Source organism: Ambystoma mexicanum, chromosome 9 (assembly GCF_040938575.1).
Source record: "Ambystoma mexicanum isolate Mex_15411 chromosome 9, UKY_AmexF1_1, whole genome shotgun sequence".
In the NCBI taxonomy this organism is placed as follows: domain Eukaryota; kingdom Metazoa; phylum Chordata; class Amphibia; order Caudata; family Ambystomatidae; genus Ambystoma; species Ambystoma mexicanum.
Genome location: NC_090931.1, coordinates 320,816,073 through 320,834,687, shown reverse-complemented (window position 1 = coordinate 320,834,687; position 18,615 = coordinate 320,816,073). Strand labels below are relative to the sequence as shown.

Here is an 18,615-nt window from a genome sequence, read left to right as displayed (position 1 = left end):
GCCATCGAAGCGTGGATGGCCCACCACGGGCTTTGCCTAAACGACGAGAAAACTGAGCTACTCATCCTAGGTTCTCAGCCCAAACTCGCAAAACTCGACAGTAAATATGAGGCCTTAAACATTGATGGCAACATTATCAAGGTTACTAATGTCACTAAAACCCTCGGTATTTACCTAGATTCCACCCTCTCACTCAACAGACAAACCAACTCAGTAGTCTCAGCATCCGCGTATACGTGTAAACTGATCACAGCTTGCCGTCCCTTCTTAACAACGGACAACTGCCTTATTCTCGCCAGAACCCTCATCTTATCAAAAATTGACTACTGCAACGCCCTTTACCTCGGAACGAGCCAAAGAAACATTGATAAACTACAGGTAACCCAGAATAACGCCATCACGGCTGCTCTAAACATACCCAGGCGCGCCCACATCTCTTCCACCAGACGCAACATACATTGGCTCCCCATTGCACGGCGCATCGCCCTCAAAACACTTGTTCTTAGTCACAAAGCACAAAATAACGCTGCACCGGCATACATATCAGCGCGCTTTACCCAACACACAGCCTCCAGACCTTTAAGATCTGCACAAGCGCACACACTTATCATCCCCAGTTTCAAGCTTCAAACTGCAACAAAACACTGGCTCCATGAGCAAGACGCTATGGCGGCCAGTCCTATGTAACACTGGCTGCATGCTGCACCTTCCCGGCTACCTTGTATATAATGCATCTGTATATTACCCCTGTAAATGTTGTACATAATTTATATATGTTTATGTATATATAAGTGTAACCTCTAACTGCCTGCTGTAACACTTTCTTGTAACCACCTTTCTAAACATGCGCCCTGATGCCCGTGGGCAGGCTGCGCAATACAAATAAATAAATACAAATACGAAGGCGACAGTGTGTCTGCTTGGGAGGAAACTGAAACTCCTCAGGTCTTTGTCCACCAGTGTGTCTGCTTGGATGCAGTTCTGACTGGGTGCCTGGCTGTCCCCTTGGACAGTGGTGGATACAGGGCCATCACCGCTAGCTGTTCTTTTTTTCGAGAAATATTTTGTTGGTTTTACAGCAGATAAGAATAACAGAAAACTATTTGCAAATATCAATCAAACAAACATAACATGCATATAATAGTAAACCTTTATACAAAAAAAGACGCTTGAGAGGCTGGCCAGTCTTAAACGGCCAAAGTTTGTGAAGGTTCCTTAGGTGGTCTTAGACCTAATACCATTGATGGAATGCGGGGTCCTCGGGATCCACCGTATGCCACTATCTGGGCCCGCATCATGGAGTGGATGGTGGCAGCCACTTCCAACGTCCAGCCTCCAACATGGGACTTAGTCACAACCGGCACTAATCATCACTGGTACAGCCACATAGGATCCTGCTTCCCCATTATGAAATCTTTACATCAGCTCTCAGGGGTGCCCAGGGCCACATATATGTGTCTCTATGATGCATCTCTCCCATATCTATGTAAGAATATTTTTTAGCTGTGATCTTCAAGATGTGTACACTCCTAGGATACTTTCTCTGGGCTGGGACCTTAGGCTGTTTGTGGGTGACTGTCCGACCCAGTTAAGGATACTGCTTTGTGGCATTCCTTCATGTATCTTTTTACCTAATAGCTGACAGCTTGATTTCTGAAAAAAGCTTTTTGTAATGTATCTCAGGGGTTGCTCTTCGTAGTTGCCCTTTCTCTTTCTCTCTTTGTTTTACAGGTACACGGAAGTCAATGTGATTTATTCATAGTAAATCACATGGAATGTACAAATGTAGTCTGATTAATTCCACTAGCATGCTGTGTATAGAATGCACTACTAGAAAATGCAGCATTCATGAATATAATATAAATCTTTTTATTCTAGGTCTTCTCTACTTCTTTAAGCAGGAGTACCAATGCAGTACTCTTCCAATGGAATATTTATTGCCAATTTATTTGTGATGATAAAAGAGAGGGCCCTGCCCTGCTGTAAAGCTTTGATGTGCCAGACCTCTTATAGATTAAATACAATGCATGCTTCAACTTATTCCTTTTCAGTCATCCTTTTAGCCTACATGAAGGGAAATGCTAACCTCTGCAGAGCCATTGTAAGAGCAGGCGCACGACTTGGAGACAACAATAACCAAGGGATTAACATTTTCAACTACCAGGTTGCCACCAAACAACTTCTCTTCAGACTTCTAGGTAACTATTTGTCTTTTCAGTTGACGCTAAAGATAGTTGATTTTTAATGGTATTTGCCTTGATGTTGTTTTCTGATTCCCAAAGTTGCTTATTTAGGTCTTTGTATTCCCAAAACCTGTTGATCCCTATTCAGCACCCTACCATTATAAGATTTGAGCACACAATGTTCTTCATGGTTACAAGTCTTATCCCACAAGATAAAAATCTGCAGAGTTTTCATGCACTGGTAACCTTATTGCTGGCAGAGCCCCTAAAATATATTACATTTCCCAAACTGTCCATACAATCCTTCAGTAGTGCTGGTAGAGCAATTGAGCGTGCAAGTGAATCAGCAGTCCTCCAACTGTTCCATGGAACACTTGGACAAACTGCCTCTGAGGCTACAAAATGAAACTGATTAAACAATCTCCTAACTAAAAGTGCCTCACGGTTCATTAATAAAGGTAAATATTTTCGTTTTTCCTTTCTACATAACCTACGTGTAAAGTCAGTAAGACCCAGACGGGGTCTAATAACTTGTAAAATGGGAAAACAATTGAGTCTGAATCTAATTAGTCCATCGCGAAACAATCTGGAAGGTGCCTTCACAATATATGGTCTTGGTCTGCTCATATTATGTGAGGTTTCAGACCAATCAGCCAAGTGGGTGAAAAAAGATACATTTCTTAATTGTTCACTGTCCGTAGCACAAAGTTGTTTCTTGATAGAGGTTGGGGCTAGGGGAACCACCCACTCAATTTCACTTAAATAAAAATGACATTAATCAAAAAACAGCAACAAGGCCACACAAGGTCGATTCTGTATCCCAACCCCAAGTTTACTAAAAATGCTGAATTGATTATCATTGTGAAATATATAAAAAAAAGGTTTATTTTGCACCATTTATGATATGCCCACCAAGAACACAGGCCAGGTTCCAGCCTAATGGTCTCTATTAGAATATAGGGGGGGGTAACCTCAGTACCTTTCACCAGATTTTCCCTTCTATAACATTAACATTTTTTAAAAAAGACTTTGTGAGCAGTTCACAGCCATACATCATAGCCGGAAATCACTTTCGTCTATTAAAAATCGAATAAAGGTCAAATTGAGTAAAAACAGAACTTTTGTTATATGACCATCATTTGCTTTAAAAAGATCTCAATTTTCATAGCTAGCCGATGCTTCACCAATCCAACATGCTTTTGGGAGAAAACCGATATCGCAAATAAATAAATGAGGGAGAACCATTTATATCTCAGCCGCCACAGACCACAAAAAAACCTGCACGTTTCTGCTGTGCATTATAACATAGAATTAGAGGTCTTCTTTGGGTTCACCACCAGACTATTCATATTCAAGTACTTGTAAGTCAGATCTAACCGCTTCTGCAGTCCAGTGGGAGTCTCACCTAATAAGAGGATATCGTCCACATATGTTTTTCATCCGCGCTCAAGCGTACCCAATCTTGGTTGAAAAAGGGGAGCATCCATAAAAACCAGTGGTAAATCCAAAATGTATACATTAAATAAGGTTGGGGCAAATACACACCCATGGCACAAGCCAAGGTCAACGGGGACTTCTTTAGAAAGCAGTCCCTCTGCATTTAACCGAACCCTCAAAGAATTATTTGAATGGAATAAAATGAACATAGTCAATAATCCCTTGGGGATCCCCCATTTACTAAGCTTAGCCAACAACGTGCCCCTGTCCACCTTGTTGAATGCAGATATAAGATCCAGACTAGTGTGAGAAACCTGAAGGTATTGCCCTATATAGTCCCCGGGATGTGTCATCCAAGTGGCCAGGGCACGGCCCATCGCTAGTGAATCCAGTTCCTGGGGGTGGACCAGTGAGGAAGGATCACCTGGATGGGTGTTTTTGGAGAGTGAGACACCGGGCGAGAGGCGGTATCCCCCTTCTTTAAACACCTTGTCCCCATCCTACCACGTAGGATAGTCCAAAACACTGCCCCCCTCCCCTTTCTCCACACAAATACTTGCGCATAACACAAAAGGTAACGGACTAACACCATGTATGTAAATTGTATGTAAATATGTGCTCTGTAAAGCGCTTTGGATAAAGGCGCTATATAAATAACACATCATTATCATTACCATAGCAGTTTACCTGACGTGTCCCAATACCAGGGACAGGCATTTGACCAGAAACACACACACCTGACAGCCCTTACCCTTCCCCACAGGGATAAAAGGTAGAGCACACAAGAGCACAGGACGAGCAAGGCAGACCGCATGACGTAGGAGCTGGGAGGAGAGGGAGGGCGCGGACTGAGATGGTGACATGGAGAGAATCGACCTTGCCCTTTCTGACCAAGGCCTGTGGAACATCCGCAGAAAGAATAAGTCTGCCAACAATAGCCAACGTGTATTGCAACAGATGTCAACCGTACACAAGACCCTCCTCCGCTGATTACCAAGCAGGGGAGAGACGCTTGTCTCTGTGGTACCAACCTTGACTCCAAGGAGAAAGAAAGCCAAGCGGTTCATCACAGCCGGTGAGTTGAGGGGAGTGTCACTAAGAAACCAAACTGTGTTGAACGAAACGTAGTTGAAGGCTAAGTTGAACTTTGAAAAGCAAAAGATACTATTAACGAAGGAGGGGGAAAAACAGCGAAAGAGGAGTCAGGCACCACGTGGGTGCTCACGCAGGAAACTCTTACCGCAGATGATTGTGAAAGCGAAGGCAAGTGAATCCTGCATGGTGAAGATTAGTACATGAACAGTGTGTTACGCAGGTCGGCGAGAGTGAGCCCGGCAGAGGGAAACCGACAATCAAGGGCAAAGCCCGAAAATCTGTTTAGAAAGGCATTGAGATTTGTGGAAGCAAGAAGTATTGCAAGACAGGGGGAAGGGAAGTGTCCCCCTTGTCATCTGGGGTCCGAGCTCGGCTGAGGGAGATCCAAGGGTGGAAAGTTATCACCCAAAGTTGACTGAGAAAGGAACTGTCTTGTTAATTTGTTGAATACAACTTCTGAGGGGTCTACGCCCAGAAGAGGGGGACCCATGGGTGAAGCCATCACCCAAAGTGTTCATAGAACAGAACTTTGTGTTTGTTTGTTGAGAGCATCAGGCCTTGAAGGCAAGAGACTTTTTATTGAAAAGAGACTTCACTGTCGAAGAACCTGATAGCTGATACGGAACTGTTAGCTCGTGCTGGGAAGGCTTGAGGGTGTGCTGTGCTCCGAATCCCACATTGTCCCGTGCTAAAAACGTGGGAAGGGAGATCTCAAGGCAATCGCATCCTGACTTATTATTTGTGAACACCTTTTCCTTTATTTGAATACCCTATCCCACACTCTTTCTGTAATTAGTTGTAAGGAATTGGCAATAGTCTTTTTTTCTATAGGCTTTTTACTTTGACAAGATGCCACAAGGACTGCTTTATTTTCCATTTGATGGTTCCAGCCTACACTTACAGTTTAATAAACACCCTTGAAATGTGATCGCTTGTGTCTGTCTTTACTGTTACCACCATGAGTTCCTTACACCAGCCACATACACCTTAAATTGTCTGTTTATCTCAGCAGAGTTTAGTAAGAGAGAAAGGATAAAACCATTAGTGGAGGTACCCACCCATCTCCTACATCCATTCTGATAGGGACTGAGTAGCTGATTCTGCTCCTTCCAAGCATTCAGGTCCCTTTATATAAAGCTTGCTAATACTTTAGAGGCAGAGTCTAAAGGGGATATTGGGTAGTCATTTTCCAGCATGCCCTACTCCCCTTTTTATAAATCCGCACAGCAATTGCAGTACTCCAGGAGGTAGGGAGTTACATACGGGAAACAACCTGTGAGACATAATTAGATAGCCCATCAGGACCACTCACTCTGGAAGACTTTAATATGGCGAACACTCCTTCTAATTCTCCCTCATCAAAATGTAGACTCCACTGGCTCGTAGGGTAGAGATGCATATAATTCAAAGCGACAGGGAGGGCAAATGTACCCCTTAAGAACCGGAGCCGTTCTTTTTCCAAAATACAGTTAGTTTGAAGCTTTATTTGAATCCACCACAATCCTCGGGAGTTCCCCTTTTATTAATTTACTATAAATCTGCTGGTTCTGGGCATGATACTGATGGACTGGGTCCTTCCGTACTGCATTACATTACATAGAGTATTCTCAGCTGCGGTGGCTATTAGATCAACATTCCCATAAATGGGTTTTGTCAACTGCCCATCTGTGCAAGACAAAGACCTCAGTAGATGAGCATGATTGTAAAGTCTGGAGGGGGGAATCTGTTCTCCTGCCCTCAACATGGCAGAGTAGAAGCACAGAGCACCCCAGCCAAGGTTCCCTATTGTACCAAGGTTTAGGCTCTCAGGAGGTGATGCGGGCTGGTTTTTAAGTACAGTAGAGTCCCCAAGCCCCCACAGAGGAATGTCCACACACTGTTATTTGATAACACAGTTTTTTATATAAATAAAGTTCAATATATATATTCACAATCAATAATATATTTTGTGCTTTGGCAATACTAATATGATAAATACGTACAATGTCCATGTGGTACCACAGTTAACTTTTGACTCCTTTAAAATACACCAGCTGCTGAAAGTTTCAATGACATACAAGACCAATAGCAATGTGAATCAACATCAGACATAGGAAGGAAGACAAGTTAGGTTAAACAATGGCAGAATACTTTGTCCCTACCCAAGACACAGTTCTGTATGAGGATCCCCCCACCTGGGCAACCTGTAAATAAAGTGCATCAACAAGCCCAGTCCGTATATGTTTAGTCTTCTTTCCTGCTAAAATGTTCTGCTACCCCAATGTACCTGAGTTTAGCAGAGTTTCTTCCACGATTCGTCGACAGAACCCTCGTGGGTGAACTCCTTTAAAGCAGGAGCCACAGGGCGTCGAGATTCCTCGAAGAAAATGTGAACACCGTCGTCGAGAGAGCAGCTTCAACCTTCGTGGTGCTCGTTGACGATCGGTCGTGGACGTCCTGCGACGACGAGGCATGCGGTGCACCGCGATGACAAGAGTTTGTTGCTGCAAACAGATAGATGAAGAACGTAAGCCTGGCAGCGGGCGTCTGGTGTCGACGTTGGCGTCGATGGTCGGAACTCGACCACGGCTGGCTTTCGGATCTTCGTTGGTCTGTGTCTTTGTTGACTTCGATTGCCGGGAAACCCACCGGTGGATTCTCTTCGGGTCGTCGACAACCTCGACTTTCTGCGGCGGGACAACGCGGTGGACGGTGATGGCAAGGAAGTCCTTTGTTTCAAATGTCTTAGCAAAGTTGGATCGTTGCGGCTCCGATCGTTGGCAGCACAGCGTCGAGCTGTCCCCGCTTCTGGGCAACATGACCCGACAGGCTTCCAGTGGTTACGGCAAACCTCGGAACCCTGGTCGACAACGATGGACTTCGATGTCCAGGTGCTTCACTCCAGGATTCCTCTGCGGTCCACGTCTCCGGTCGACAGTCTTTCGGGACTGGCTTCTAGGGTGCCTTGGTAAAGATTAGCTTTCTGCAGAATGTTCGCTCATTGCTCGGGAAGAGGTCTCCTAGCCAAGTCCTCTATCGGATCAGTCCTCGGCAGACTCGACAGCTTTCAGATCAGGTCGAAAGAAAGCAGCAGCAATTCTTCTTCTTCCAGCTGGGCTTCAAGGATAAGCAACTTCAAGTTTCAACTTTAGCTTCTGAACAATTCTGGTGAGAGGTCCCCAGATATACTGTTCTGTCTCTCGTTCACACTGTTGAGCGAAGCTCAGGCAGCCAATTATTCAGAAGGGCATTCATGCAGGCAGGCAGCCAATCAGGCTCACAGTGCATTCAGGCCATTCTCTTCCATCCAGACAGCCATAACAAGGAATGTGGACTGGGGCAAGCACCCCGCCTATCAGCACACTACACTGCATTAATGTCTGTTTCGGGCCTGGCTGTCTCATTCTTTGTGTCACACACACAGATACCAGACACCCATAACATGAAATGCATATTGGTCACACACTCCATTCACCCAGGCCCCACCCCAAGGGTGTACCCACAACATACAGTCACTGGGAAGGCTCACCTCCCCACAAAACCATGTATGGTTCTTCCACCCAACAGCCAGTCAGGGGAAGGGACAGTGTCGGGGCTTCCCAGGACTTTGGGAAAACAAGTTAACAGGTAATAGAAACCAAGAGGCCACATGGGCCATTGTGTCTCTTATCATGAATCCACCGATTCCTATGGCAAGGCCTGGGTATCCCAAAATGAAGGATACTCGGATTACATGTCAAATTCAGCATGGAGCTGCCACCAGCCCATACCCTGCTCTATGGGCCACACACAGGTACCCAAAAACATACGCTAGGGTTACAGGGTTGTACCCTCACTCATGGGTGCCATAAGGATATCCTGTGGGTCTGTTCACCACAACCAAAATGAGGAAGAGCTGCACTGCCAGGAGTCCCACATGGACTCCTGTGTAGAAAAAAACACAGAACACACAAAAGGGAGTACAGGACAAGGACATGGAGGCCCTGTCCCTCTAATGCATTTCCAGCATCACAATGATCACTGGAGTTGTGGGTTGTCCTTTGATACTTCTAATGACAACACTTGTTCCCTCAATGCATATTAACCCTGCATTAAATCAATAGTTGAATTGGAGAACGGGCCAAACCATGTATGTTGTTGGATGGGGCAATCCCCCTGTGTGTTACCATTGACCCTGAATAGACCCCATCTCTGCATAAAAATCACCCACCCAACACCCCTGGGCAATGGGCCATCGGTGCACAGTTGTTTACCCAAATATGAGGAGGTCCAGGCCAGACTGGCTGGAGCCTTCCCAGTGACTGTATGTTGTGGGTACACCCTTGGGGTGGGACCTGGGTGAATGGAGTGTGTATTTTCTATGGCCATTGTGCAGACCCTGCCCCCTCATAGGCCTGAGTATTGTGCTATCGAAACTGATGAGAACGCTGTTATACCATTCGGTCGGATGTTTGTCTTGTCAGAAACCGAGAAAAGAGCTCTCTGGGAGTATTTGGACACCAATTTGGCAAACGGTACGATCAGTGCATTTAAGTCCCCCGCCGGGGCCTCTTTGTTTTTTGTTCTTAAAATAGAGACCCAGGAACTCCGTCCTTGCCTGGACTACAGAGGCCTAAAACCAATGCACCCGGAAGGACTGATACCCCTTGCCTCTCATTGCTGACATCCTGAAACTCCTGCGGGGAGCCGTGCTGTTCACCAAATTGGACTTGAGAGGGGCTTACCATCTTGTTCGCATAAGGGACAGCGATGAATGGAAGACCGCCTTCCGAACACCCTTTGGTCATTTTGAGTATTTAGTCATGCCCTTTGGTCTCTCCAATTTCCCCCGCTGTGTTCCAGCGTTTCATGGATAGGGTCTTTTCGGACATGTTGTCCCTGTTTGTTATTGTCTACCTAGATGATATACTGGTTTACTCGAGAGATCCAGCCTTGCACCAAGGACATGTAACCCAAGTCTTGCGATGTCTGAGGGAACACCATTTGCTAGCCAAGCCCGAGAAATGCACCTTTCATGTCACCACGGTGCGATACCTGGGATTCATCCTAAGCCCTCAAGATGTGGCCATAGATCCCTCCAAAGTCACTGCTGTCACCTCATGGCCTACTCCTTCCTCGGTTAAACAGATCCAGTCCTTCCTGGGCCTCGCAAACTTCTACAGGAAATGTATTCCGAACTTTTCATCACTTGTTCGGCCGATTGTTTTGCTTCTGAAGAAAGATACACCTTTTGACTGCTGGACAGCACAGCACAGGAATCTATTTTAAGTCAACCGGATGTTTCCAAACCCTTCCTGGTTGAGAATGATGCTTCAGAATATGCCATAAGAGCGGTCTTCAAACAAAAACAAGAAGATGACCTCGAATATCCCATTGCGTACCTTTTCAGGACGTTAAGCACCAGTGAACAACATTATTCAGTCCTCGAAAAGGAGTTACTAGCTATTCGCCAAGCCTTCACTGATTGGCGTCACCTCCTTCTAGGTGCCAGTTTTCCAGTACAAGTAAGAACCGACTATAGGAACCTGCAGGTGCTCCAGTCTTTGTAATGTAGAAACAGCCGCCAGGCACACCGGGCATATTTCTTTGCCCAGTTTCAGTTCCAGATATCATACATTTCTGGTTCGTTGAATGTTCTTGCAGATGATCTATCCAGGCACCAGGACTTCATTGCTGATGAACCACTGCCTCTTCTCAGGATGTTTCCTGACAAGGTGGTTGTTGCCGAGGTGCTTTTGGAAAAGATCCGATCAAAAACCCAAACCTCGGCCTTATGGAGAGACTTTTCCAGCACCAATCCGTGGGTTCTGACATCCAAGGACGGCTAACTCTTTACAGCCCTCGTGGTCTCCACTCAGAACCTAAGAGAAAAAGTGCTATGCCTCTGTCAGGACTCCTTCTTCTCCGGGCATCAGGGATTGAGAGCCACCCTACAGAACCTCAAAAGACAGTTCTGGTGGTCGAAGATCTACCTAGAAGTCCAGGTTTACATTCAGACATGTGCTGTTTGTAATCAAAACAAATACGACAACAAAAGACCAACAGGACTCCTGCTTCAACCGGAGCTTCCTTCACGTCCTTGGGGAAACTATAGCTACGGATTTCATTGTGGACCTCCCTTCATCCAACAGACACACCATTATGGTTACCATCGATCTCTTTTCACACATGGCACATTTCACTCCACTGACGAAGCTTCCTTCTGCCAGCGAGATAGCAAGAATCTTCATAACTGAAATCTTCAGACTACACTGACTGCCTTCCAAGATCATATCCTATGGAGGTCCTCAGTATACCTTCCGGTTTTGGAAACATTTGTGCCGCCTGCTGGGAATCGAATGAGCCCTCTCATCCGGCTATCACCCTCAAACCAACAGGATAACCGAGAGGGTGAACCAAACCCTTGAACAATATCTTCTGTGTTTTTCCTCCCAGGTACAGGATGATTGGTCAGTTCTACTTCCGGTGGCAGAGTTTGCCTAGAATAGTTCAGAACATTCTGCCATGAAAACCAGTCCTTTCTTTTGCAACCAAGGATTTCACCCATCAATTCTTCCCACGCTCCTACCTTACCCCAGTACGGTCCCTTCAGTCGATGCCTGGATAACCGATCTGGTGGCCTTACACAAGAATGTCAAAGAACACCTACTAAAGGCCAGGACGGACATCGAAAGACTTGCTGACACCAAACGTCGGCCTTCTCCAGCATACGTCATCGGGAGCAAGGTCTTGCTGTGCTCCCGACACCTGCACAGGCATCTAAGACCCAACAAGTTATCACCACGTTTCTACAGACCATTTTCTGTAACCAAGATCATCAATCCAGTGGCCTTTCGACTACGTCTTCCAGTGTCATGGAAGAGAATCCACCCAGTCTTCCACACTTCATTGCTGAAGCCCTACCATCCTTCCACCAGAACCGAGGTCCGCCCTCCTCCCCTCGTCGCCAATGACCAGATCGAGTACAAAGTCTCAAGAATTTGTGATTCTCGGTACAGACGAGGACGGCTGCAGTATCTCGTGAAATGAAAAGGCTATCCCCCCAGTGATCAGTCATGGGAACCAGAACCCAACATCAATGCCCCACGCTTGGTCCCCCGGTTTCACCAGATCCATCCGGGCAAGCCCGGTGTGACAGGTTTTCGGAGGGGGCATGCTGTCATGTTTCAGCGCTTTGGACAGCTTGGAAGGTCTGGCATTGCCTTGCGGTGTCCATCTTTACTCCCAACATGGCCGCCGCTATTGAGAGGCTTGATGGTTGCGGACTAGACTCTTTAGGGTTGTTTGCACAGCATCATCAGATAATCGCTGTACAACCACGTGTCAGTGCGTCTTGACGCTCGGTTGTTAGCCTCAGCCGTGTTCAGCGCTACCTGTTCTCTCCTCTCTGTTCCTTCCTGGTTGTACCGCCCCCGGGCCTTGCAGCTGTCTTCTTGTGCTTCCTGGCTTGGCAGCTTCCCTGGTTGCATTGACACTTACCTTACCTGTGCTTCCTAGCTGCACTGCCGCTTACCTTACCTGTGCTTCCTTGCTCCGCTGCTTCCCTGGCAACGTTGCTGCTTACCTTACCTGTGCTTCCTGGCTCCGTTGCTTCCCTGGCAGCGTTGCCGCTTACTTAGACTGTGCCTCTTCACTCTGCTGGCCGCATGGCTGTTGCCTTCTTCATCACAGCGGATTACTTCAATCTGCATATACTGTTCTACTCCTTCCTGGCTGCCGTTTGGTGGAATCATTCCTGGACTACTTCCTCCCTGCATCTGGCAACTACAAGAAACACCTCAGTACTTTCCCTTGCGGACTGCCTTCGCTCTGGGCAGATTGCCCCGGTTTCAGCCTGCCATTTCTTCATAGCCAGCAGGGTGGCGCCAGGGGAGATTCGCCCCTTTCTCCTCGAAACTCGGACTACAAAGAAAAAGGAGAAATCAGCCACCAAGAAGAAAACAACAAAGACCAAACAGGTGAGCCAAGAATTACAATCCTTGATCCTGACACTGGTACTCCCACAAGACAGTCAGTGAAAGGCAATCTGCCCAAGAGGAAACAGTTGTCCGAGATTAAAATATCCACTGTATTACAATTCAGAACTCACTGGTGCGCGGAACAGAGTATAGAAATAAGTATGGCAGTACTGCAGCTCAGCAGTCATTCTAATGGATTGTGCCCTCCTATGGATTCCTGATGTTAGATCTATTAGTATCTTGCTTTGCAATCTCAATATATTTTTTGACAGCAGGGGGTGCAGTCCAGCATCGAATCGATGACCCAGTCCAGAGGGACATTTTCATGGTGTCACAACACATTCCTGGGGAACACAACTGCATAGCCGACACACTAAGCAGAAACAAAGATCAACCCTCGGAGCATGAGTGGGAACTACATTCAAACATTCTAAACACATTTTTCTCACAGTGGGGTCACCCAGACAGATTTGTTTGCCACAGAAGAAAATGCTAAATTCTGCATTTATGCCTCCAGGTTCTCACAGAAGCACTGTGGATCAGTTGGTTAGGGTTCTTCATGCATGCCAGTCTGCAACAAAGTAAACCACAGGGTGCATCAGGAGTGCTTAACAACTATCCTAGTTGCTCCAATGTTAGTTCATCAAACATGGTACTACCACCTACTCAGGATGTCCGTTTGCCCCACCAATGAAGCTAACCTACCCTTACAACATACTGTCAGAGAACAAAGGGTCAACCATTCATCCAGAGACAGCCAATTTAGCAGTTTGGCTCCTGAGGTCATAGAGTTCGATAATCTTAATTTATCTAGCAGATGCATGGAAATATTAAAAGAAGCATGTAAGCCAAACACTTGACACTGCTACTTTAACAAATGGAAGAAATTTCTAGTATGGTGTAGAAAGTCAAATATAAATCCCATTGACTGTTCACCTTCTAACATAGTGCACTATCTACTTCACTTGTTGGACTCAGGTCTAGTCATTAATTCTTTAAAAGTCAGTTTAGCTGCACTTTCTGCATACACAACATCACAAAGTAAAGTTTCATGGTGGAAAATTCTGGTTGTGATAGCATTCATGGAGAGGGTTAAAAGACTTTATTACCCTATTGCAAGTCCATTCCCCAAATGGGATTTAAACCTTGTTTTAAGTAGGCTCATGGGTACCACTTTTGAGCCTATACATGAGACAAGCCTCCGCTATCTCACATACAGAGCCACGTTTATTATAGCTATCACTTCGATAAGAAGGCACGTGAGCTCCCGGTATTTTCCATTTCAGAGCCTTTTGTCACAGTACATAAGAACAAGGTGGTCTTAAGAACGCACCCACGATACACACCAAAGTTAAAGTTAACCAATCTATTGAACTGCCAGCATTTTTTTAAGGCCCACAGAACTCTACAGAAAGAGCTCTACATACACTTGATGTTGGAAGAGCTGTGTTGTATTACCTCAACAGGACAAAGCCAATTAGAAAAACAGACCAGTTCTTTGTTTCCCTCACAGTGGGCAGAGAAGGGACCCTGTCTCAAAGACAGCCATTTCTAAATGGATAGTTAAATGCATAAAGCAGGAGTTGCAGGTTAGCCAACAAGGAACTACTATTTACTCCTAGAGCACACTCTACACATAGTACAGGTGCCACATTAGCCTTCATTGCAAATGTTCCTTTGGAAGCAATTTGTAGAACAGCTACATGAAGTTCAGTTCACACAACTTTACTGTGTAGATAAACAAGCATGGCATGACTCCCAGGTGGGACAGGCAGTGTTAAAACATTTGTTTGCCTCTGTTCCTTCTAACAAACCACTTCCTTTTCCGGGTACTGTTTGTTAGTCTGTGCAAAGCATCTGATTCTAAGCAGATCCACTGGCCTCAGAAGACGAACATTACATACCTGTAAGCATCTTTCTAATGCTTGTATCTGCTTAGATTCACAGGCGCCTACCCGTCCTCCCCTTGTTGGGAGTAGAAGGTACATAGTGTGACGTATCGAGAATATTCTCCCCTTCTTCTCAGGGGGGAGCCATCCCCTTTGAGGGTAGGGAGATGAGCCTGCTCTGCAAGACAATCCCTTTGGGTCTGAGCAAGCGGGATCTCACTGGGAGTGACTCGCCTCTAGGGGACAAGGACTCTCATTCCCACAAGGAACTCCCTATACCAGCAATACTATCTGCCTATATGTGATTACTTTCAGTAACAGGAAATGGGCCTTCCTTTTGTTTGGCTTCAGGTAATGCTGGATCAAACAAGACACATGGAGGAAAAGGGAACATCCCCTTGAGCGTGGACCTGTGTGCATCCAAGGTGCACACAAAGGAGGAGAGGGAGCCATACGCAGGAGAAACCCTCTCACGTAGATATGCCTTGGCAGGATGGAGCAGTGAGGATCCGCAGAGCCTGGGGCAATTCGAGAAGGCGTGAATGCCAAAGACAGACACTGGATGCACTGCGCAGCAAACGGCAGAGACAAAGCTGTGAGAATGGAGTCTGGAAGACCGTCCGACATGGTGGCGTGACCAAGGACGATCCGTGATGGGCCTGGGGCCCAAACAAAAATGCCAGGACCAAAGAGAACATGGGAGACAGACAATCCCTGTTTGCAGACCTGCGCAGATTACAACAGCACTGCAGAACACCGAGGGGGAGTCCGCGGCGAAACCAGTAGAGAGCAAACTAACATATACGGATGCTAAGCCCCGAGAAGCCACCTGTGTCGAGAGAAGGTTCTGGGGAGGCACTGAGAAGGGGGAGGCACCTGGGATTTCATGCATTCAGTGAGCGGAACCGCTGGGTGCTTGTGAGTCACCAGGAGACCCCCAAATCGACAGAAGGTACCGGGAAGTCACTGACAGGGGAAGTAACCAAGACCATATGCATTCATTTGGAGAAACCGGAGGTTGGTCTGTGAATCAGTGAGAGAGCACAATATGCATATTGAGAAATACCAAGGAACTGTGAGGTGTCAGGAATGAAACTCGACGACAAGTTGGACAAAGTTTTGGCTAAAGCCTTTTATTGATGAATAAAAAAGGGTTGGGGAAAATGCCTCGCTGTCCCTGCATTAGAGATGATTCCCTACCTGAACTGTATCTGTCAGTGTCAAAATGTCCAAAACAAAAAATCGTCCCGTGTCCAAAGTACTATTATGATCCGATCCTCACATTCTAAGGAGATTAAGTCTTAAGTGAAAAGGATAATATATTTGGTCTTCAGTGTTCTGGACATTTTCAAACATGAAAAAGAAATGGGTAGCTCCAACGAAAGTCTCTCAAGAATATTGTTCCTTGCTCCAGAGGGTGTCTCCCTTCCTCTGGATTCTTCTTCACATTTTCTTACAAATAACAGTCCTTGTCGTTTCTTTTGATCAATACCAAAATTATACACAACTTTATTTGGCCTTTGGTTTGTCTGGATACCTGGTGTACTCTTCCGCCAGGGTTTCTCTGTTTCTTATATTCACACACTTGTAATTGTCTGGTATATCCCCCTGCCAGGGTTTCTTATTGTTCACACACTTGAAATTGCCTTGTATACTCTCCTGCCATGGCTTCTTCCATTCACACACTTGTAATTGCCTGGTATAATCTCCTGCCAGGGCTTCTTGTAATTGTACTCTTGCAATTGCCTCTGTCCACACTTCCACTCTTGATAATTTACCACATTAGCACTATTGGCTAATTCAGTCTGTTCATTGTATGTCGGCTTGCTAGTGTTTCGCTTACACTTCCAATCTTGGTAATTCACCACCTTGGCCTTATTGGCATACTCACTCTGTGCGTGATAAACTGTTTTGCTAGTATTTCTTACATGCATATGCGGCTTATACTTGCAAACTTTAAAGAGTCCTTTCTTTAGAAAATACCCTTTCCCCTTCTCTCTTTCAGGTTTAGCAAACGGCTCTTCTGCTCTCGCCATTCTGCTATGTTCAATTATTCTCATGCGGCATGCTCACCAATACGCCCGGGTGTTCCCTTTGTCCCAGCGGGGACTCACTAGCCATTCGTGGCATTCCTTTTCGCAGCTTGCCGGTATCACTCTTAGGTTGGTTTCTTCCTCGTGGTCCTCGGCTTTCAGCGTCCCTATTTCCCGCTGCTCCAGCTGGGCTTCTCTGCTTTGCACAGGTCTCCAATATGTGTATTGCTGCTTCCTGTCACCGGCGAACGCCTGTGCTGACTTCTGACATTATCGCTGTGTGTAACCTTCTTCACACAGTCTTCTGATTCTCAGCACCTGAGCTGGTTGGCTCCACCGGCCCTCTTTCAGTCCGTCGGTTGCACAGAAGGAAGCAGCCCACTCCAACTAGCAGTCCACCATAGTTTCTGGTGGTCCTGATTTGAATGTCCCGGGCAAAGGTACAAGCTTCCAGCAGCTAGAGCACTGCCTGTGCCTGGGCTTCTCTTGCTCTGCATTCCTCCTCTCCTCTTCCTCGTCGCAGTGCTATGGTGTTTCTCGGAATAGTAGTCCCCTTTCGGTAACTTACAAAACACTGTTGGATGATTATTCTTAATAGGTTTTGATGGCAGGTCAGTCATGGAGGATTGGTCTGTAGGTTGAAATAAGAGGAGCAGGGGAGGAATCACAATAGACCATTATAGTGTTATAAATGGGAGGTTCATCCGGCCAGGGGTGTTGCTAAGTCTGGAAAAGATCTGGGGCTACGCTGATGTCGGAAATGTTGGGACTTTGGGCTAGATATCCTTTTGCTTGTATCCCCTGAGCTTCTATCCGGGGCTACAACCAAAAAGACCCAGGACTGTAGCGCCCCCCCCCTTAGCAACGTCTCTGTAGGGGGAAAGGGGGATACCGTGTCTCATCCGATTAAGCCATGACCTCTCCCAGGAGGTTGTCTCCTCCCATGCGATCCTCCCTTATTTAGCCGCCCCCCACGGTCAGGATCAGGTAGTGGCTGCTGTCCCCTGGCCACATGGGAGGTCGTCGCCGTCAGAAACAGTGATACTGCATTGGATTCATCACAGAATGTTATCCATAACCTTGAAAATAAGATCTTAAGAAAGTTTGAGCACCTTTATCGATCAGATTAGAAGACACCAAAGAGGGGCTTCTCCAGGTAAAGGACATATTGAGAAAGTTATCATGTATCAGTGCTGGAGAACATTGGAATTCTTTAACAAAAGCCTGTGAAAAGATGCGATTTAACGCCTAGCACCAAGGCTAGAGACCTAAGAAGGAGAGAAGTAGGCCCTAATAGAGAGACCCCAAGAGTGGTGGTGTCACATCAATATTAAAGCTATAATACATCCCAATCGAAGGAGAGTTGACTATTAAGAATATGAAGGATTAAAAGTCAGGGGACAAATTGGAAGAGAAAGTATACGGAAAACCAGTAAAGAGAATGTCAAGGACATTGATGGGTCTCCCACCACCTGGTGTAGCAGACCTATGAAAAGACACTATGAATGTATAGCAGGAGTTAGAATACTTCATGAAAAAGACACTTTAAAACAAGCATGTGGATCTAAGCAGATACAAGCATCAGAAAGACCATTTACATATATGTAATGTTTGTCATATTTCTCCAGCATTGGACCTTTCATGGATTCACATGCTTTGAATGTTCCCTGTCATCAGGCTGGGAATCCTCAGTTACATAATTCCTACTTTATTATATATAAAGAAAAGAACTTGAGTGTTTTACAATCTGTCCACATCCTTATGGGAGTATTTAACCTCATCCAATGGGACGTTGAATATCCAGCTTCACCCATCAAGGCTATTCTCAGATTCTAATCACACTTCGTGTTAAGTGGAGTCCTCTCACCTTTCTCCAGAGAGAACATTTCAATTGGATTATTACAGATTGGAAATACTTAAATCAAATAAATATACAGATCTGTGCTTAACATGGAGAGCAGGTTTAAACAAATTGGTGTTTAACCCTTGTGTTACATGTGGGATGAAAAATGTTTGTGGGGGACAGGCACAAAGAAAGTAT

At 45.9% G+C, this 18,615-nt stretch overlaps 1 protein-coding gene across 4 annotated transcripts in view; it reads left to right on the top strand.

Annotated features, from left to right (window-relative positions):
- Window positions 1-18,615, top strand: part of ANKFY1 (ankyrin repeat and FYVE domain containing 1) — a 912,707-nt gene that overhangs the window by 841,602 nt on the left and 52,490 nt on the right. For all 4 annotated transcript variants that reach the window (XM_069614723.1, XM_069614722.1, XM_069614721.1 and 1 more), the window contains one exon: window positions 2,052-2,198. In XM_069614723.1, the coding sequence (XP_069470824.1) occupies window positions 2,052-2,198 (147 nt within the window). The remainder of the gene's footprint in view (window positions 1-2,051; window positions 2,199-18,615) is intronic.